The following is a 23,351-nucleotide window of genomic DNA, read 5'->3' on the forward strand; positions in this document are numbered from 1 at the left end:
CCAAGTAGCCCTGGCCTTCCGCCACTTATGGGGTTGGCTGTGTTTAGGGGATCTGGAAATAAAAAGCAGAACTCCTGATCTCGCTATCGTGATGAAGCTGCAAGACAGTTCTTTTTCTCCAGTTGTGACTGGAGATATGCACCTGGCTTTCAATGAATATTGCAGTCAATTTTCATTTGTATGATTTCATGGCCCTTGCTTCTCTTTCAGTATTATGTTCACTCAACTTTGTCATACACTATATGGAAACTAGTAACAAAGTAGCAGGTTAAATTACATATGGCTTTCAAAGAGGTTACAGATTTTAGGAGCTCCACTCAACCTTATTTTTCCCAATGACAAATATTCAATTATTTAAGAAAAGCAAACTGTAAAATTCAGTCGGGAAAAAAATATGTATACCCATTGAGAATCATTTAAAAATTTCAGTTAAAACTTTTGGGTTTTTAAGGCCCCAAATGTTTCTTATCAAGCTCAAGACAACTGCTTTTATGTCTCTTAGTTTAAAAAAAAAAAAAAAAAAAATGAGTCTAGCTTTATGAAGTTTTAGGTTTCTCTCAGTAATTTCCTCTTGTCTTTTTTCCTTTCTGCTGTAGCTCAGTAAATTTCTTCTTTACTTTTTCTCCTTTGCCTTCTCTCCCAATGAAAAGTCTGTTTCACCAACCCTTAGCCATGGGTCATCCCCAGCATCTATTTCCTAAATTCTAGTCCTTATAAGACAGTTCCACGGTTTCTTGCACTCAGTTTTTCTTCCATTCCAGCATTACCCCACTCAAGAAACACACCTTTTATATCTCATTGAATCTCATACAATATGTCCAGCTAGCTTTGTCCTGTTCATGATTTTCTGCTTTCCTTCCCCCTGTCTGATATTTGCAGTGTAAAACGAATGTTCTCCAAAGTTTCGAATATAACTTTCCGGATTTGATGCCATTCTCTTCCTGCCATTCTGAACCTATGACTCATTTCCCTGAAACCCTTCATTGTCTTCTAGTCAATTTCTATTTCCAGTATTTAGTTTTTAATCTTCCCTTTCATCCTTGCCTACCTACACTTCTGTCCACATAGTTCATTTTCTGTTTCCCTTGTATGTGATCCTCCTTAGAATCCTTAAAAAGCACCCTTTCTAATTTTTTTCCCATTATCTTTTCACAGTTTCATACTAATCTGTATTCGGGACTCCTTCCCTTTTCTCTGTGTGAAATGTCACCTACTGCCCTCGTTCAGGCATTCTTTTCCTACAATAGAAAAAAAAAACAGAGTTACTTTGCCTCTGTTGTCTTGAAAATAAGTCATACAAGGTGATGCTGTTGCCCAATATATCTTATTTTCTATTGTGAGCAGGTGGCTCACAGCTGAGCCCTAAGAATGTAAGCAAGATCTTCAAGGTAAGATCATTGTGATCTTCCACTATGTTTTCTTCTTCACCTAGCAAATTGCCAGGGGTCAACAAACAATAATATGCCAAATTATAAAAATATAAATCCATTGGATAGGTTTTTTCTTTATATGTTTGATAGGAGCTACTAAAATTTGGAGAAAATGTTCATGCATTGTCTTTCAGTGTCAAAAACATTTTTAACACAGCACAAAAAAAAATGAAATCTATGGGGTCACTAAGCACATCTAATATAGTGGTGAGTTAATTTTGCACTGAATTCCTAGGTATATTTGAATGTGGGTTTCTTATTGCACACAGGGAAAAGAATGAACTCCTTTATCTATTTTTATTCAAATAATCTCTCAGTGAAGTTGATAGGCATTTCCCTGAGCATAGAATGAGTAAAAATCAAGTAAGGACCTCAGACTTTGACCCTATGCAACCAGCAAACTGCGTTCTGTAGTTATATATAGACGTAAATGCAAAGATTTAATGCAATTGGAACTTTTGGGAAGGTGGTATCTTTTATTATACCAACTAGATAGTTGCAAAAAACCTTTTCACACAATTCTATAAATCCACCCAGCTTGAGCTACGGTACTCTTGCCATTCCAAACCAATGCATTTCTTTAAAAGAAATTTTGATATCCCAGAGTGGTCAGTGGTTTGAGGATGTGGATACACATCCTCTAGAGGCCAGGTTAGTGAAGATCTACAAACTGATTTTAAAAAGTGTGACCTAAGAGTTCTGAATGAAATGCACTGTAACTGGAACACTAGCCTAGTTATACATAGAGCCAGCAAGCCCCCTGTGAGAAACGTGTTGAGCATATAAGGAATTTACTTAAATGGCCAAGATATAGTCTGCTTATTAGTGGAAAGAGTTTGAAGTGAAGAGAAGTGACAACTGAAGTACCACATTGTAAACACTGAGCATTGAAAAACATGCAGGGCCCTGCTGTAACTCATTGCGGTTTACGTAAAATGTTATGAGTTCAAGCACCCCTCCTGAACTAACAAACGTTCACCTGTAGGGTTGGAAGAGGGTGATTGAGCCTGTCTGCAGAAGCCCAAGAAGCCTGCTTGCAGTCAAGGAGCCAGCCCTCTACCCCAACCCTGCCTTCTCCCTCCCCGCCCCCGCCAGCTCCAGGGCTGTCTGCATGAAGGGAGGGGAGATGAAGGAGGGGAAGTGAGATGGTAGCTGCGGTTCGCCCAGTTTGAGCTGGAGGGGCCCCATTCAAGGAGGCCAGGTAAACCCCAGCTGGCAGTTCACTCCCTCTCCTCTCCCCGCCCCTTCCCTTACTGCAGACAGCCCCGGGGTGGGGGGGAGGGGGGAGAGCTGGGCTGCATCAGCCCAGCCTCAGAGGTACCCCAAATTAATACCTTAAGAACAAAAGTTTCCTAAGGTGCTCCAAAGTAGAGTGCCTTCATCTGATCCGTCATTTGATGAGGGCTACTTTGTCGTGTGATCAGGCACTTTAAAAGCACTCTGCAGCAACGCATGTGTGTCACGGCATGGCTGTAGAGCTCTTTCAGGGGGCCAGTTGCACAACAAATGTAACTTCTGTCTGCACCCATTAGGTTAGATTCTGTTTATGAATCAGGGGCCAGGAAGAAGTGCAGAGTGATTACATTAGCTTGACTTTGATACAAAATGAGGAGTCAGCATTCAGGATCACTTGGCTAAGCAAGGTACCTGGTCTGATAAACAGTTTGTGCAAATCCTGGTAGAAGATATTGAATTATGAGGCCAAATACAAAAACATATTAACAAAATATACAATTGCCTTTACAGTCATATACTATTAGCATCCAGACATGAGAAATATTGGGGCTTCATTACAAATTACTCCAAGTCACAGCTAGGCATAAATGCAATACTCAGTATGGACCTGAATAAATCATTGTAAAAAAAAAAAAAACGTGGCAGAAATGTAAAATCTATGATACAGGTAGCTATCAAGGATTTTACTTACAGGGAAAGAAGAAGAGAAAGTAGAGATGTATTCTTAATAGAGTGGGATGTTTCAATGAGATGTCATGCAAGTGTAGTCAATATTCTAAAGGGAATAAATTGTTGTAAAGCTTCTAAATTTTGTGCTGTGGGCCCACAAACAAGTCACCACAAGGTACATGAAAAGGAATTTCCACTGTCATCTACTCCACAGTTACTACCTAAATGCATGCTCTTACCCTGCAGTCAGTGTAGGCTAAGCCATCAATGAAAGAGACACTGGTATAATTATTTGGTTAGGAATCTAATTCTTTTTATTTTTACCATAATAGTTATATTGGTAAAACCGCTTACATGGCACATTTAGACTGATATCAAAGTAACTTAAGCCCAGAGGTATAATGTGAGAAAAATGTGCCTGAGGCCCCTCTTTCATCCTTCCTCCAGTTGGCAGCATGTAGGAAATGTCTCTCATGAACTGCAAAGTTTTCTGGGAATTGTAGTCCTCTAGGCTGGCAATGGAGTTCGCTGCTGCTGGGGGAAATTTCATCCTATTTTTTGGCCACCAAATCCTCTATCTGGAGGATTATTTTGGTGGTAAACAATAGGGTCGATTTTCCCTGAAGCAGCAGGGAACTCCACTGCTGCTCTATAAAACTGTGATTACCAGAACACCTTGCACTCTGTGACTCACATTGCCTGTGCTGCTGCAGTGTGCAGCTGGAAAGTGCAAGCCATGCAGGGAAAAGAGGAATGAAGTCCCCATTCTCACCTCATTCTGGTACCCTGGGTGGTACCTGAGTCACCTGCCCTGCTCATCCACCATGTTATGTGACTGCTTATGCAGTTATAGTTTCTTCCATCTCTTAGATATGGAAAAATCTATGCTGCTATAACTCCATCTATTCAAAAAAAAAGTAGATAGAAAATGGCAATGTAACTATGCCATAAAAGAAAAAAAAGTTAAACAAGTTTATGAGTAATTTCCATATGTAATACTAAATTCTCTTTCTCTTCCTTGAGTATTGCCTTCTCAAAGACAGCAGTATAAGGAACAGTTATTTTTAAAAGAGTTGGATTTGTAAAGGGAGAATTGTAAAATACAGCAACTAATTCAAAGGCAAGTTTGGCTTTAGACAGAAGTTTTTGAATGAAAGAAAACAAAGAATCCTTGTTTTAGGTGCTTCTTATGCTGTGTATGCAAGTCCTGATTGGTCATTGAAAATAGCATGTCTTAGTCTCCTGTACCACAGTTGTAGTCAGTTGAGAAATAGAAATACGTAAACTAGGTAGCTGTTTCTTCATTCACAAAGTATTACATTTTAAACTGATATCCTTTTATCTCTTTGTTGTAGTTCAGTTTAGTAGTATCATAGCCCAGCTTCTGTCTCCACATTGACTTGCCTTAATTTGCAGAGTAGATATAAAGGGGGAAGAAAATTCTATTGTTCTAAATGCAGGATTAAACCCCAGGATTCACATTGGATAGACTGTAACGTGAGGTCTGAGAATAATGGAGAAAGCATGCATTTCTGTTTGAAGTTGGATTAGTGCAGGCAAACAGGTACTAATCAGATCACAATAAAATACCCCCATGGGGCATCTGGAAGCTTTGTAGCAGTTTGTTTTCAAAACATCACAGAAACTTTAATAGTTGCTTCAGTAACACTACATAAAAGCTTAACATATAAGTACAATCCCATATGTTCAGTCATCTCTTTTTTTTAATATTAGCACCATAGGGCATCTCTTTAAAAGGTGTCTAACTTTGTGAAGTTTCAGTGTGTGCTTCTAATTCTACTGTAACAAACAGGAAAGGCTTTGTTTGTAAGAAAGTGAGCTTTTGGTTTAAGTAACTTCCTATCCTAATGTATTCTGCACTCTGAATTAGCACATCAAAGCCAGATTAATATTCACAAGTTTAATGTAGCCTTCCATTTTCTGAGTAGGGTGTTTACCTAACTGCGGTTCAAGATTCCTGGATTTCAGATAGCTGAAATACAAGCCCACATTGCCAGGGAAAGGGTTTCTCTTTATGCCACGTTTGGTTTTTTGTGGTTTTTTGCTTTCTTCTAGGCTGCAACCTCCCAAATAGTGCTGCCACATACCACACAAGTGTTTAGTTTCTAATCCCAGTGGTGAATGGGTTGCAGATGAAGGTCTATCCTTTTTCACAGTGTGCAAAAAATCCTTCCAGTACATATTCAGAAATCTCTCAAAGGAGATTGAAAACATTAAAGGTTTCCTCATCCTTTCCCTCTCCCTACCCTAAAAACAGCTCAGAATCTTGAGTTTCCTTCCTTGGATGGCTGAAGAGGAAAAAAATCATTAAAGGTGTTTTAATATTGAAGTTCTTTATGATCCTTATACTTACCCCCACTGTTCTACTGCATTAAATATAGAAGCTTTCTTCCCACCATCAATGGAGAGCTGCTATATGTTGGATTCTACCGTCTATGAACAATATGTAGTCATTCTGTAGCAGCGCCCCCTGCCTTTTCCTCCCTCGCTGTTCCTCACCTTAGATCATCATATGCTACATTCTCCACAGCCTAACATAGCCCTGCAACCTTAGGGAAAGGTCAGGTGCAGCTGATACCATGGTTGTTTCTCTCCTTTAAAACAGTGGTGGCCAACCCTATGGCCGTACAGGCCAAATGAGTGGTGCTGGGTTGGTTTGTGAGCCAGATGGCAAGGCACCATGAGCTGGATCTAGCCCGCAGGCCGGGGGTTGAGCACCCCTGCTTTAAGTTAAATGGTAATAGATGTCTAGCAACGTTCCTTAAAATTGAGTTAAAAAATCTTTGGGACTTATAAACTTTAATACTTAGCATATTCCTCATCTCTGCTAGTATAAATATATAGCTATTAGTTCTGCTTCCTAACTTTTGTTTCATGCTTACTGTCTTAATGAACTCAGTGACTTTGACAGTACAGTGCTGACAGTCATCAAGTACGCAAGAGAAATTGAATCTCCTTAGGTACTTTTTACAAAGGACTCGGAGGCTTCCAAAATTTGGTGACTTAGGAGTCTACTCTTCATTCAGGAAACTAAGAACTGCCTCCCTACCATGAATTCCTTGTTCCAATTTTTGATAATCATGCTGCTGTCCGGCACTATTACAAGTCTTCTGTTACGTTCATATAGATATTATGTCTCCAGATAATTACTGGGCTGTTAAGAAAAGAGCTGACCATACACTGAGAAAATGGCCACAAGCATTCATAATTAGCAATTATAAGAGTTTTTAAGACCAACATATTGCTTCTCAGTTTTTGTTTAATGAGATGCAACTTGGGTGGCAGTCTACTTCAACAGAAGCTGAAAGGCTAGCTTCATATTATCTGTAAACACACTTTCTGAGGTGTGCCTCAAACTTTCCCAAGACTGATGGTCCTTTAAGATTCTTTACAAGAGCTAGCTGGTTATGTGTTTAGTACTCTAGAATCACCTGGATAAGAAGAAAGTGTGAATCTATACATGTGGACATGCCTACTTCCATAAACAGTTATGGATCCTTTGAATGATCATGATAGAATTATAGGAAAATAGGGTTGGAAGGGACCTCGCAAAGTTATCTAGTCCAGTGCTTCTCAACCTTTTTTGTACCAGGACCCATTTGTAAACATCAGTGGCCAGTCCCAGCCCAGTACTGCTCACTCCCAACCCACTGCCTTCCCCAGGCCACAGCCCCACAGTGTGTGGGGTAGGGGGTAGGTATGCGGGGCAGCGTGTGTGGAAGGGCCATAGGGAGCCCCAAGCAACCCTTGCAGGCTGGAGCTCTGCCAGACTGCAGGGGAAAAGCCAGTTTCCCATGTTTTTTTCCTTTAAATGAGAATCCATTTTTAAAGTTTGTTGATCCATTTTTAAAATTTGTTTTCAACTCTTTCATATATTCTTGTGACCTACTTTTGAGTCGCAACCCACAAGCTGAGAAACACTGATCTAGTCCAGACCCCTGCTCCAGGCAGGATTGTCCCTGACTAAACCATCCCAGCCAGCTGTCTGTCTAATCTACTCTTGAACACTTTCAAGGATGGAGACTCCACAGTTTCTCTAGGTAGCCTGTCGCAATCCTTGACCACCCTTATAGTTAGAAAGACCTCCTGATCTCCAACCTAAATTTCCCCCACCGAAGCTTGAGGCCATTGCTCCTAGTCCTGTGACCTGCAGCCACAGGGAAAAACCCATCTTCATCTTCTCTGTAATTGCTCGTTAGGTATTTGAAAACTGTTATCAAGTCCCCCTTTCAGTCTTCTCTTCTCCAGTCTAAATAACCGTAGTTCTTTTAGACTTTCCTTAAAAGTCTTCCTCCCAGACCCCTAATAATTTTTGTTATTCTGTGCTGAACTCTTTCCAAACTGCCCAAACTGATAAACAGTTGTGGACTTTCAGAGGGCAGTATAGCAAGGCAGTGGTGGAGCCAGCCGACAGTGGTGGTGGCTGTTATTTTTGTGTCCCCTTCCCCTCCAAGTTGCTATCAAGGGATGCTGCTTCAGTGGACACCATCCCCTCCTCAGGAAAAGCTATTGCTGGTGCTATTTTGAACACATAAAAATGCTATTCCAGTCTGATATTTATCTATTTTCAAGTTTCTCCAAAAGTTTTAACAACTAATGTGTTGACTCCTATGTAGGAAACCAGCATTTTATGGATATTGAATTGTTGCTGTCCTCTATACTGTACATATTCTAGTTCTAAGTGCAGAAACTAAATAATTTATTGTTAAAACCATATGTTAAAAATTGAAATAGCATTTCTTTATGCAGATTCAAAATAAGGAAAAATGTCTAGTTGTATTCCCTTTGATGAAATGGGTCTTATGTTTATAAACCCATCTTTGCTTGGCACTGACCCTGTGGTTCAGGGAATTATATCACCAGTGCTGTGACTCAGGGCTGGATTATGTTTTAAAATCCTGAAAGAGCTTCTATGACTGCATACAGCAAGATTTTATTTCTGGTAAAAGTTAGAATTTTGTAAATCAGTAATGTAATATATAAAGAGCCATATCAGACAGGATCAATGATCTTCCCCAGGCCAGCATCCTGCCTTTGACAACAGGAATTTCAGAACTTTTAGAGGAAAGTGTAAAACCTTCAATGAAAGACAATTTTCTTTTATTGTGTGAGCCTTCATTACAGAAAGTAGATAGTGATGGGTATAGTCCTGCTGCATGAGGGGTTCAATCCCTTCTCTTACTTCTTTAAGCTGCCTGTAGCTTATTTCTCATAAATAAAAAAATAGCTGCAAACTTACAAAACCATCCAAGTCTTTTTTTCTTTCTTTTTTTGAATCTGCAGATTTTTAATTATTTTCTTAGCCTTAATACTCTCTTCTGATGGGTCATGTCACACATTATATAAGATGTATTTATTTCTATTTATTTTAAAAGATCTTGCCTCCTAATTGTATTGAGTGTTCCTTTGTTTTGAGGAAGTGGAAAACCAGTTGACCACCTTTAATGTTATTTTTATTTACACATTTTTACTGTGATCTTCCTTGTTCATACCTCATCTAAACTCAACACTCCTAACCTTCTAAAAGTCTTCTGTGCAAGCTTTTCTGGTATGTTTGTCCTCTCTCAACTCTTTCTGATTCTGCTTTATCCTTTTTGAGTAGCTTCAGTGATTTACATACCTTCTCCGCAATTGCCTTCTGCAAAAGAGGAAGAGTCAAAAATGGTCCTAGGGTTTGGCCAGATTTTCTGCTGACTTGTTTCTAGAAGCATAGAAGGCTGCATTATCTTATCCCTACAAATCATTTCTGCTATATAGGTCTCCAAGAGATTAATGATCTTTTAGCGAGTTAAGTGATCTGCCCCTTATTATAATGTAATAATGCTATATAAAATTCTTTAAACCAAACTTATATCTTTTTTCCCACATTATCTCAAATCAATATATGTTAGGATGGATAATTTTTCCATCTTTTTATTATCATATCTTACAAGTCCTGTTATTTTCCTGTGATTTTTTCCTGTAGTTTTATGTATTATTTGGTCATTACTCTCAATCAGTCATTTTATCCATATGTATTTAGTTAATTGGTTACTTTTTCCCACCCATGTTTATATATAATATACTCAGTAAGGGAAGGGAAATCTGACTGCTTGCAGCTGAGCCTGGTAAAAGAGCAATTAGGTACTACCAGAGCCAACAGCTGTCCATAATGAATTCTGAATTAAAATTACTAGTGAAGAAAAGAATCTAGCCATCTGCAGGAAATGTGAAAATATTTTTATAACCTAATAGCTGAAAGCTGGACAAGGGTATCACTGAGATTTCCCAGCTGTACCTACAGTATATTCTCAAATATCCATGGACACATAGTACACTGGAACACATTTCATCAATTTGGCTACACAACATTTTTGGCTGCTCTTGAACAGGCTGTATTTTGATTTAAAGTAATCAGCCTGAAAGCCCTCTTTTTAAAATTGTTTTCTTGTGCCTCTAGAAGTAAAATGCAGCTTTAAAAATAGTTCTGTTATCTTTGTATAAATGCTTTCCAATTCACGTTCCAATGCTTTTTTTTTTTCTTTTTTGTCATTTTATAAAATACTTCTGGGTTTTGTTACTTAGTGGAGATTTTTGGTTCTGATTGTCATTTTTAAATGAATTTTGCTTTGCTGTGTTTTGGGCATTTGAATTTTTGTCATCCTTATTTTGTCCAACTTCATTTAACTTGTTAATGGCAATTCTGAAACTACTACCAACAGAAAAAAATTGCTGTTCCGCAGACAACTTTTCCTCTAGGGTAGGTCATCAAGTTTTGGATCCTATGGAGAAAGAAAAATGTTAAAATGTAATCACTGTGTGAAACTTCGTAGCTAGGAAATGAGAAATGTTAATGGTTATTAACAACATCGACCCAATTCGGCATTGTATTATGTCAGATATATTCCACCAGAAATTCAGCTGGGATTAGAAACTGGTGTAGTGCTAAGAATCAGCGTTTGTGAGCCAAATTTTGCCCATGTTAGATTATGCATGGAAGGAGCCAAAAGCATATTTATTCACTGTACTAGAATGCTAAAACCATTATGGCTACAAAGGTGCAGGTTGTAGCCGTGTTGGTCTAAGGACGTAGGCATACAAGGTTCTTTGGGTGAATCCGATATCTTTTATTAGATCAACTTAAATAGTTGGAAAAAAATTTTAAGCAAGCTTTCAAGTTCAAAAACCCTTCATCGGGCTAAGAAACTTTCTGTATTTGGTGTGCGCTCTTCCTAGATGGAGTGAAAAGTAAAGAAGCCAAAAGCTGGGCTGGCATGCATACAAGACAGGCAGTCAGTGAAGATGTAGACTGAGCAGTCAATGGGTGAGAAACAGGCTGGGTTAAGGGGGAGAGAAGGAGGATGCATAGTGGAGCGATACCTGGGGAGTCAGATGTCAGGCAGGTTATAATGCATCATAAATCCAATGTCTATATTTAGTCCATGATTTTTAGTATCCAGGAGGCTGATGAAGTGGAGTTCATAGGCTCGTCTCTGGGAAGTGTTTTGTAAGTTTCCTTTGAGGATCAGGACTGAGAGATTGGAGAGAGAGTGGTTTTCGTGTGAGAAATGTGCCCACACAGGTAATTGGCTATTCCTGTCTTTGATAGCTTTCCGGTGTGCGTTCATTCTGGTGCGCAGTTGTTGTTTGATCTCTCCTACGTATTTTCCATCAGGGCATTTGGTGTACTGGATGAGATGTATTATATTTTTGGAGGTGCAGCTGTAAGATCTGGGAATGCTGATGGCTCGATTGTGGGGGTGGTGGAGATGTGTTGGTAAAACCTATTTAAGTTGGTCTAATAAAAGATATCAGATTCACCCAAACAACCTTGTCTGCCTTATGGCTACAAAGGCACGTAGGCATGGTGCTCTATCATATTACATGAACTCATCAGGGAACCTAGGCAGTTTTATATATAGTACATATATCAGTGGTGTGCTAGACACACCATTTTAAACAAAGTATAAGGCTGCCAGACTATATTGTTCCCATCTTTTGAAATGTTGACGCTGTGAATACACTACCATGTGTGAGTCCACTTATTTATGCATCTGTCATTCATCCAACATTGTTTACAAAAAGTAAAGCAATACCTTGTGAATGGAGTTTCAGAGCTGTGGGCCTGTCCCTTTGAACTTTATCATAACTGCTGCCTGTTTCAAGGTTCTTAATACTTGTGCTGTTATATCTTGGACCAGGCCTTCTCAAGATCTATTCAAAATTATCACAGAGAAAGTTTATAAATAAGTTTGCTCTGGTTTCCTCTCTTTAGTAAGGGCTTTGTCTCACTTTGTACAGTGAGCTGCAAAGATGTTGATTGGTGTTAGTGCTAGCTTGAATTTAGAGCAGTCACACATTCTCTCCCAGGGAGCAGGCAGAGAAGGGTTAACCTGCCTACCTAGCCACTGCCACCCCCCTGCCAGGCTGCTGTTCTTCTTTGATCTGAGTCCAGTCCTGAAAGCAGCAGTGGCAGTGGTGGCAGTGGGGAGGCAGGCTAACCCCTTCCCTCCCTGCTCCGTGGGAGAGACAGCGCAGGCAGCCCCAAGTAAATGAGGGGCAGTGGGTGGGGATCTGGGGTGCTGGGAAGGGCAGGGCTGGGCATTGAGCTCAATGCAAGGGAGTGAGGGTGGGTGGGGTATTTACATGGAGTGGAGCTTATTGGCTACCACTTAGTGTAACATGAGGGGTGTGATACAGAATTGGGCTGGTGTTGTTAATAACCATTAACATTACGTATTTCTTAGCTATGACATTTCACACAGCGATCACACTGTGTGAACACCCCATCCACCCCTGCTCCCTTAGAGTGGCTACCACTTAGTGTAACATGGATCAGAGATTATCCTCTCCTGAAGTGCCCTAACTTTGAACCACATAACACATGCTTAAAACTAGTTTCAGGTGTTAATGTGCAGACAGTCCAGATGTAAAATGCTCCAGGAGCTGCCCAGAATTACTATGTAACAAGCCCCTACTAAAATCTCATAACGCAGACTCTTCCCTCAGAACTGAACTCCCCCAAAGTATTGCTCATTTCCTGAATGCTTATACACTTCTGTCTCTCTGTATGTCTAACGATACCTGCTTTTATGCAGGGGTAAATACATTTAAAGAAGCTAGTGACAGACAGGGGTGATCAGCCCCCAGCGTGTAGGTCAAATCTGGCCCCCCACACCATGACACTTGGCCCATGGAGCTCCCCGCAGGTCCAAAAATAACTATTTGGAAGCAGGAGAGTGGTCGCATCACTTCCCTGCTTTTTGGACCTGTGGGGAGTTCGATGGGCTGGGTAGTGGGGCCCTGTGCACTGGATCAGGACACTGAGGCCCTATCTCATTGTGCAGGGTGGGGCACAGTGACCCAATCATGGTGTGCATGACTGTTATGTGATCCCAGGGTCAGATGCCGTCATGCAAAGACAGTATGGTGCCTCAGAGCCTGGTGAAGGTGGCACGGAGCCCCAAGACCGATCCCAGCATGTAGGGGACCAGGCAGGATTTATACAGGGCCCCAGGGCTGTGGCTGTGCTGGGCAGAGGCTTCTCAGGGCCCAAACATGACATGAGGGCCCAATCTGGCCAGCAGACCAACAACACTTCTCATCTGAGAAGGTTGAGCACTGTCTTAGAATATATAGAAACCTGGTCAATATTGAAAGGGAAATCTTCATAAAAGTCATGTAAGGGAGCCAAGATCAGGGTTTGGCTTTTGATTTGAGAGTATCTTACATTGCAACCACCTGCTGTGAAACCTCTTCAGTCTCTAGGCTGGGATTTTAGCACCATTTTGAGAATATTTATTTTCTCTGTGTTCTCCTTTCTGTGCCACTAAAGAAATCTCACAATCCTCCAGTGGCAATCATGGACGCATATCTTTTTTCACTATTACACTTTTAAATGGAAGTGCAAAAACGTAATGATTTTGTGCATTCATGACATATTTATCTAAAGGTGCCACTGGGCACTTGCTACATGTAAAGATGTTTTCTTGTTAGTAATGTGGTTAGTCAGGCAAGCAATTAAACCTAAAGAATCCATGCCACAGTTTACACTTGACACTAGTATCAGGGCCTTTCTAATCTTCACGTTAGACTGTAAGCCGCACAAATGATGATCAGTGTTAGTGCTAGCTTGAGTTTGGAGCAGCCATACATTCAGGTCAGTGAGGGCCTGGAGGACTGAAACTTAAGATTTCCTTTCCCCCCAGTTTGGGGATTTCCCGCTGCCCTTTGGGGTTCCCTCCTGCCACCCTATGCCATTGGGGTTCCCCCATCCTCCCCCACTCTGCTTTTGGTTGCCTGTGCTTTCTCTCCCAGGCCAGGAGTCAGGGAGCTACTGCCAGGCTTCAGCTGTCCTTTGGGCTGAGCCCAGTCCAGACAGTGGCAGCGGTTGGAGCAGCAGCCAGGCAGGCAAATTAACCTGGTGGCTCCTCCAGGACAGATACAGCAGGCAGCCACAAGTAAGCAGCAGAAGGCAAGGGGACATTCAGTAGGGATCTGGGGTGTTGGGGAGAGTGTGAGGGGCAGTTGGCCTGATCTAGTGGGGCCAGTGGGGTATTTACCCTAAGGTGTAGTCTAGACTAGCTACCTGTTAGTGTAACATTAGCACGGTAACACAGATCAGAGATAACATTGGCCTGGAGTGGCATAACTTTGAGCCACCTAACAGGTGCTTAAAACTCGTTTTGGCTAGTAATGTGTGGACACCTGGGCACTTAGACACATGCTCTGGGAGTGGGGGAGGGTGGGGGGGACTTTAGTTAGAGCAGCTCTTGGAGCCTCTCTACTTAAAGCGCCTTCAGTATCATGTGTCAGCGTCCCTGCCCTGAAAATGGCAGCAGTGGTGCTTTAACTACAGTTTATCAACTGAGTTTTAGTTAAACTGCCCCCGCCGCCATTTTTCAGCATGGGGGTACAGATTTACGTGATACTGAAGTCTGCTGAAGTACAGTAATTACCATGCTCCAGCCAACTCTGTTAACTGAATCTGCTCCAATGTGCTGTAATTACTTCACGTTAGAGCAGCCTCACTGCACATATATAGGCATCCTCTAGGTGTTAAGAGCTCCAAGATCCACCCAAAATTACTGTGTAATAAGGCCGTCCTACTACTGTTGCTAGAAAGGAAAAAGACAGCCTACTAGGAAATGCATCAATTGGTTGCAACTTGTAGCTATCCAGTGTCTTTTAAAGGATGAAATTCACCCCTGCCCATAAAGTCTGTATATGACTTAAGCTAAATTTACACCTTTGAGGAAGAATATAGGTTTTTGTTGCTCTTACCCATTTTCCATTTCCTCCCTGAGCAGGGCTAAACTACATATATTCCATTCTGTATTTCATAACACAAAAGAGGTGCTAGGGGACACAAAAGAGGTGCTAGGGGGTGGGGGAATAGTCTAAATAGTGTTATTGTCAGAATTAGTATGGAGTTTCACTGGGATTGTTATCTAATTAATCATGCAAAGATCTTCCATAAATGCCAGACTTTTTTATCCGTTTCCCATATCATATTCAGTTTTATGTTCTTTAAGTTCATAAATGCCAGCCTCATTCTAGCTGAAACTGTAATATTCAATCAAATTATTGCCTGATATATGTCAAAAATGTCCAAAAATGTCCTAAATGATTTTTGGTCCATATTTTACTCTCTTTCGTCCAATTAAATGATCTGTGAAAATGAGTAATTACATTGCCTTAATTGCCAGACCATCAAATCATCAGTAAAGGGTCAGCATTAAAACAGCAACAAATTAATCCAAAAATCCAACCTTTAACATATCCATACAATGATTTTAGTGTGAAATGGCCCCCTTACGCCTCTTAATTTTCCTTTTTTGTGCATTGTAGCTGTATCACACCACGGGACATTAAGCATATTTCAACTTGTGGGACTGATTCAGTCTTGTTTTTTTAGAAATTGAAAACAAATGTTGTAACAGAGTGAATGATAATACTGAAGCAATAACAATTTCCTAGTAGACATGTTTGTTTAATGGCTTTGCATAGTTTTTTAGCTTGTAAACATCACACTAGCTATTGCTACTCAAAATAGGATTTCTTCAACTTTTAAGTTTGGCAGTAATTTCAAATGGTACAAATGAGCTAAGGAACTCATACAACTGTAGAGATAATTTGTGTTTTAATTCATTAGTTGAATCATTATCCTTAGTGGAAAGCAAAGAGGCAAAAATATTTGCCTTTGGTATATGGATGCAAACAGACCACCTAATCTTACCTCATGTGAATTTTATATTGATAGGTCTCAGTAGGAATTGAGGTTATTCAATTTTTTTTTAAGTCTGTGCCAATTGATTGCAGATTTGGTATTATTTGGAGAAGGGATTGGTTTGGGTTCCTCCCCTCTCCCCCCCCTCCACCCCTTTTGATAATTAGAATCTGATGACTTTCTACTGATAAGTTACTATAATTGTTTAAGGATTTTAAAATATAATGAATGAATTATGGTGTTCTCAGCCTACAGCTGATGTTTCCATACTATAATCCTTTCTAAGGCATAAGAGAATCAGCCTTTGTGCCTGGCAAGCAGAATAGCAGAAAGTAGATAAAATAGAGATGGTTTATTGGTGCTGTTCTTATCATGCTTTTTTTGGTTGAAGGCTGTTAAAAAGATGAAAAACAATAAGCACAAATAGGGTTCTGTCATTATCACCATGATGTGGAGCTTAGTTCACCAGGATCAAAGAGAAATGAATTCTCTTTTGGCATTCTAATCCTTCAACTTAAATCTTGAAATGCACTTTGATACTGATGGGCAGAATAAAAAGTGAAATAAAGGTTGGGAAGGAAATGTGGTGAGTCAGACAAAAATGCAGCTCCTACAGTGGAAAAAACAGGATTACTAGAGTTCAGTTTTTTAATGATGAAATAACAGTGACCAAGCAGTGTCACTTCTAGATAATTGTAGAAAGACTTAAATGTCATCTTGCTTTGTCACCTAGTTATAAGAAAATGTTTTTCTTTCTGAAGTCATTAGCAAAGCTGTACTATATATTTCTTTTCACAGGGTAATAGCTGATGTAAAGTTTGTTACTGCCTAGGCTGTAGAATTAAGCTAACAGACATACAAATATACATATTACCTTTTTAAGTGATTGCTTTAAACAGAAGCATTTATATTGGCCATTTTTCAAAGAAAATTAAATGATAATAGATCCACATTCCTATGTCCTGGGTTTCAACTTCAGGGAAATCAAGTAGAGCCCTTAGGAGAGTTACAGATCATTTGACCTGTGGATGAAATAGAATGATGTCTCTTACTATCAGTTCTCACTCTTTTGAAATGGAGAGCAGTGCTTAAGTAGATATCTGTGCCTTCCAACAGTTCAGAGATTAATGGAAATGTTTTTCTTAAATCTTAGCCTCTCTCTTCAATATTGTGGTTTTGGTTTTCCTTGATCCCTGTATTTATTTCAGCAGGTTGTAACATAACATGCACTGCTTTTGGGGAGGAATAGATGGATGTGTACGTAAGATTATGTATAATCCTGTTTATTCAATGTTATTTTGAAAGTTTTTTCTCTTTCTCTTTTTTTTCAAGGTCTCACAGCATCTCTAAGAGATTTGCATGAACTTTAAAATCAGATACAGGTTTCTAAATTGTAAAATATTCAGGAGTGTGAAAGATTACACTTTGGGCAGTATAAGTAACTGAATGCTAGTTGAAAGATTTAGATCTATACCATGGGCATGTAAGCTGTAGTTTAGAAAGTTCACATTCCTGTGATCTATGTCTATGAGAATCAGGATACATGTAGACCCGTGGGGGAAAATCTACTTCTCGGTGATTGTAGGGGTCATTTAGACAAGTACAATATAATTTTACTTCTTGACAGGAAGGTCATGTAAGTGACCTTACATGCCCAGGTTGAGTACGCACAGTAGGCTATGTGCTAGGTGGATATGCATGCTCCTATGAAGGTGTGAACCTTGTGAACATCTACCAGTGGATAAGGTACAAAACTGTAGGTGGTTTAAAATTCATGACTAACTGGTGTTAGATTCTGGAGGAGCAGACAGACCCTTCTGTATTTTAACCCCAGTATGCCAGTGTAAAAGCGCTTGCCTGGGAAGTAAAAGACCTATATTCGCCCCATTGCCTCCAGGGTGTTTGAAGCTGTATCTCTCAGACTTCCCAGCACAGTGCTCTAACCGCCATGTCACATGTCAGGCAATATCCAAGCCATTTTTTGATTCACCTTTTGAAGCTGACCTCCTGGGCACTCAAGAGAGGGAGATCTGTGGCAACAAGAAGAAAAGAGCAAGCCAGAGGATGTATGGCTCAATCAAAAGGATGCTGCCCTGGAGAAGAAGTGGTAGGGGAGGTCTGAATTCTCACCTGGAGCCTTTCTTCAAGTGAGGCAGAAATTTCACAACTATGCTTCTCTCCATCCATTTATTCCCAATGTGGTTAAATGCAACAGGAGTCACTAGCTTCTAAAGGAGCTGGGCTTGGAAAATGCCTGGCCTGTGGCCCTGCAGTTAGAGTGCTGTGCTGGGAAAGCAGAGGTTCAAACTTCCTCTAGGAGAAGGACGTCTAAAACGCAGCTCTCTGGCTTCCCAGATGAGTTCCCTAACCATCCGTTTTGGAACTAAAACATTGGAGGGCCCTCCACCTTCATCTTGCTTCCAGGGCTCGCTTGCAGGTCTGCCTGTCTGGGAAACCTGAATGTAAGTGCCAAAAATGGCATTTAGACAACTAAAGAGAAAAAGAGTTCCATCTATAGTGCCTAGTTGTGGACAAGCTCTAGGTGATGCTGAAATGTGGATCTGTATTGTATAGAAAAGGAAATTAAACCAAGCAAGTTTCTCGATGTCATGCTGCACGTGGCATTCTGTCAGAGTTTAGAGCCTAGGGCAGGGGTGGGAAAAATGCGGCCCATGAGCCAAATGCGGCCCGCCAGGCCATTCTATCTGGCCCACAGGCCCCTAAAAAAATCTGGAAAATTAATATTTATCTGCCTCTGGCTGCCTGTCGCGTGGCCCTCAATGGCTTACCAAAACTCAGTAAGTGGCCCTCCATCCAAAATAATTACCCGCCCCTGACCTAGGGCATGTGTAGATGAAATGATATTTCCCATTTACGTTGATGGAACTGCATTTGTGTTTGCACAACCTGGGATTTCCTGACACACTAAAAGTCCATTTAGCTTCTTAAACTAACACTACTCGGAGATGTGTTATTTTGCAGCTCTCCCCAGTTACACTGCCCAGGCTATGGATTTGTTTCGTCTGAACAGCCAGAGAACTCAAAGACTTCTAATTAATCCCCTTTGCCATGAGGTGGTGCTGTGTTCTGGCCTTTAGCCAGTAGGTGCCTCCTTCCTCACAGCACACAGTAGCCACAGGTAGCCAGCCACAATTCGGGTCTGCCAATTATTATTTTTATTTTGACAAAAATAAATAAGGGAGGAAGGCAATATTCCCCTCTTAATTTACTAACCCTTCTTAATTCTTCCACCCCCTTGCCACCTATAGTGTATGTCCTCCCACCCCTGCCCATATACCCTCCACCTGTGCCCCCCAGCCCCTCCGCCGTGTGCTGCTACTGCAGTAGCATAGTTCCCAAAAACCACTCCAGCAGGATCACCATAATGGTAAGTTTTCTGCAAATGGTTTGAAACTTTGGAGTGAGTGGCTACATGACTTCCTTCAATAGTACAAACCCTCTGAACTTCATCACATTCCATTTCAGAACCGCGACCAATAGTCTAGGGGCAGGACGCTGCCTGCCAGACCCGACGCCCAGGATATGCAGCATTGGGTCTGGTTGCAAGAAGGGTGGTGAAATATCTTGATATCAATGTTTTTATTGCCATCCTGAAGTAGGTGAATGTATTAAATGCATCAGTGCCTCAAAACTGTTGGATATGATGGAGCCTTGTTACAGTTTATCTTATTTGCATGGATGTCTGAATACTCTAAACACCACGAGGAAGATAAATGATTGCTGGATAAACCTGACAGAGAGAGAACATGTCAGGAACCTAGTGGAACTAACTAAGCAGCTCAGTGGAGATAGATCTGGATTCATGGCACCTCGGTATTAAGTAAGGCATGCTTCTTATAATCAGAAACATTAGGATACTGACATCTTTATATGCTTACACATCCTCACATGAATCAAACCTTAGAAAAGGTGGTGGTCTTCTTACACTTGGACCAGGAATACTCTGGTGGAGAGTGTTGATGCCTATTCTGTTGCACATTTTTCCATCCTTAGTCACACTGCTTATAGGCTGAACTGCTCTGATACTACCGTATATGAGGTTGCTTCTGAAAGAGCCATTCTAAACTGTGGGACAAGAAATGAGAGGAGGAAGTGGAAAATGCTCACTCTACTTAAAAATGAGGCTTTTACATAGGTTCATTTGTGTACAACACTGGCCAGTGAATTGCTATTCAGTCTGTAAAGGCCAGAACAAATGTTCACGTTTCAGACAAGTACCAAAATATTGCCTAGGTGTGTAAGTTGTACAAGCACTATTCTGAAACATTAGTCCATTACTGAGAAGTAACAGAGACTCATCTTAAATCAGTAATAACATATCTTGTGTCACACTTTCCAAATTCTGGTTTAATTGTCTCAGTTGCAGGAGAAAGAAGTAAGACACAGGTGAATAATTGTGTTACTAGTCATAAATAGCAGTCACTGTCATCCTTAAAATTATCAAAAACTATTTTTTCTTCTATACAGGGAACTATGGATACCTATATATATTAATAATAATTTTAAAAAACCCACACATATGCAAAACCTCTCTCAAAATCACAAACTTAAATGATTTTCTTTGATTCTGAAGCTAGAAGAACCACACGACTGTAGTTAATCTCTTCAGAATGGTACAGATGAACAGTTGGCCATAAATTACAAAATAATGGTTTACATCTTCATGTAAGCCTGTCTGGCATACAAGTGGAGTCATTTGTTGTGATTTCTTTGGAGTTGTGCTGGAGTTTTTTCTTTCATTTTTTGCTTGCCGGGCTCAAGCTTCTTGTACTGCAGAATTCATGATACATGTAGTGAATAAATTTAGCTAGCAAAATTATGGGCTGTTCCATCTGCCTGGAAACCTCCTCTGATCCACAGTAAGGAGCAGTCTGCCTTTTAAACCCAGGACAGCAATTAATGTTAAGGTGCTCCTTAGAATGATATACATGAAATATGTGATTGACAGGTTTGATATGTTAATTCAAATCCTCTGCTGTTTGGAAGGAGTCTTCCTCTGGGACCAAGTAACTGATGAATAGAAATGTTTAATGTTATTTAAGATTAGTGGGATTTTACTGAAAATAAATTTTCTTATAAGAGAGTAAAACAGCTGTATTTTTTGAATTTCCCCTTATCTGGGTGACAGGTTTAGAGTTTCTGGAGGTCTTGTGAAGAATTAAAGAATTTTTGGCATTAGTTTTGAGATGGCCACATGGTAGTGGCCTCTCTATGAGAAGATTCTGTATCTTTAGTAACTAATGTGGAAATTTGGGAATTGTGTTTATTTTTATCTAATAACCTCTCAGGAAAAAAAGACAAAACAGTAAGTGACAATCTATGGTGTTCTAGATCACTTTTAGGTCACATAATCTCAGTCTCTGGGAGCTTCTAGACTGCCTTCTATATCTCTTTAGACTGGGAATCAAGGTAGGATTTTCTTAGGAAAATCTTCAGTGGACTAAGATCCAACATGTCTTTTCATAGGTGTAGTCTGTCCCTACACATGTGACTTATTTATATCATATTTTGCATCCCTACCTAATTTTCTCCTAAAATCAGGTAGTTAGAGGTGCAGCAATTCCAATTTCCCATTATACGGAGGGTCCATGTACTGTGGACACAAATTGAGGCTGTAAGAAATCAGTCACCCTTCTTAAAATATAACCCATTATAACTGCTGTTCATTCCACCCCAGGGGCAGGGCAGCACCGCCCACATCTACAGCATGGTGCAGCAAGAGACCCAAGGTGGGGACTGCCTGAATACACAGGGCAGCACAGGGGGAAAGAGGGTGCTGCCGGTCCTTGTGGTGTAGTGATGGTTTTTTTGGGTGGGGAGGGCATCTGTGCGCACTGGGGGGATGGGGTGCCTCCAAGATGCGTAGTGCATGTGAAGGAGGAGCCAGGGGGATTTGGCTAGGGACCCGTGGTTCACACTGGTGCAGCCCATGCAGCATGTGGGCCCTGGCCACTTAGAAGTTGCACAGCCCTGGTTTAACATGCAACTCCGGGGTCATAAAATGTAACTAATGGAAAGAATATTCAAAACAAACACTTTGAATACTGAAAGACTAGAAAATGTAAAATCCGACCCAAAAATCAAACCGTTTTCAAATGGGTTTTGTTACTGAGCTGAGTCTATAACTCTTAAGTTGGGTTTAATACTTCTGGAGGGAGGTCTCAGTTCTTGTACCAAACTCTGATGACATGTCATCGTTCTTGAAATCCACACCTGAAGCAAAGGAAATAAAATGGCTTCTTAACTCAGTTCAGTGCTTGAGGTGTCATCTGACAGAGAAATGGAATAATGGAATTTTGTGTGGCTTCAGCCAGGTTGAGATAAAGGTGATTCTGCAATATACAGAGACTCTTATCTCCCATTGGGCAAGTGGTAGTTGAGTTTACATACAGTCCCTTGGGTGGCATTCACTAAGCAGTGTCTTGAAAGCTGAGCCCCTCAGAAAGAGAGATTGTAGACCCTCCTTGGTGAATGTGATTATCTGAATCTAGACTTTGATACTCAGAATTGCACCTTCTAATGACATGTTGTTTATGCACTTTTTTAGTCCTTTTACTTTCCAGCCCCTTTAAACTACCAAATAACTATGCGTATTTGTATTGGGCCAGATCCTGGCGTTCTCGGGTCTGATTTGCAGTCTCTAGAGGCTTACAAGTGGTCAAGTAAGGATTTTTGTGGTATAAAGCTAGCATAGTTGATCTTGTACCGGCTGACAGGCATGACAAAAGTTCACACTGGTGGCCTGGCTGGAGGGTAGGGCTGATTATAGTCTGGATGAAGGACCAACCAGGATCCAAAGTAGAACAGCATAAAGTTTCCTATGGAGGAGCTTATGCAGATCCAAGGATCAGACATATTATATAACATTCACTAATCAATGCCTTGTTAGAAAAATAAAGACAACATTTTGATAAATTATATATATTGCTGCATTATGTAATAACGCCTACATTTGTTGCATTATTGGAGGGTATCCTTAAAAAATACAGCCTCTGCCCATAATCTCTTTCAGGACACATGCAGTGTTTCTAGAAAGTGTTGTTTTGTAGATATTTTATTCCCACAATTTTCAGGCCTAATCCTACAAGATACCAAGAACCTCATACAAGGTGCTCAGCACTTCAACTCCTCATAATGAGAGTTAAAATAATTTAGGTCTATCAAACATATGACCCCTTCAACAAATACAGGTTGATATTAATGGAGGACTGAACAACCCAGAGTCACTCCAAAGGCTTAACCTTTACTACTATGAAGTTACCTTAAGTGCCATAAGGATATACAAACTGCATGAGAGAAAACATTCTTTTCCTTGAAGTTTTGTCTCTTTGTTTGCTTCTTTTAGTGCTGGAGTTGGCAGGACTGGCTGTTTCATTGTAATAGATGCCATGTTAGAGAGAATAAAGCATGAAAAGACTGTAGATATTTATGGCCACGTAACTCTAATGAGAGCTCAGAGGAATTACATGGTTCAAACGGAGGACCAATACATCTTTATCCATGATGCACTGCTGGAAGCAGTGACATGTGGAAATACCGAAGTGCCAGCCAGAAACCTGTATGCATATATTCAGAAGCTGACACAGATAGAAACAGGAGAGAATGTCACAGGAATGGAACTGGAATTCAAGGTACTATGTGCTGTGGGGAGATATCATAAATATACTTGTTTGCTGCTAAATGCTACACTCATTCTTTCCTGTGATTACAGGGTCTTTCTTGAGCCTAGAGTTTAAAACTTATGAACATACGTTTTGGCTGGGGGT

At 40.5% G+C, this 23,351-nt stretch overlaps 1 protein-coding gene across 13 annotated transcripts in view; it reads left to right on the forward strand.

Moving 5' to 3' along the window:
* PTPRD (protein tyrosine phosphatase, receptor type D) overlaps positions 1-23,351 on the forward strand; it is a 692,784-nt gene that overhangs the window by 647,610 nt on the left and 21,823 nt on the right. For all 13 annotated transcript variants that reach the window (XM_019554833.1, XM_019554842.1, XM_019554841.1 and 10 more), the window contains one exon: positions 22,931-23,216. In XM_019554833.1, the coding sequence (XP_019410378.1) occupies positions 22,931-23,216 (286 nt within the window). The remainder of the gene's footprint in view (positions 1-22,930; positions 23,217-23,351) is intronic.

This window comes from Crocodylus porosus, unplaced genomic scaffold (assembly GCF_001723895.1).
Source record: "Crocodylus porosus isolate Cpor-Errol unplaced genomic scaffold, CroPor_comp1, whole genome shotgun sequence".
Taxonomy (NCBI): Eukaryota; Metazoa; Chordata; order Crocodylia; family Crocodylidae; genus Crocodylus; species Crocodylus porosus.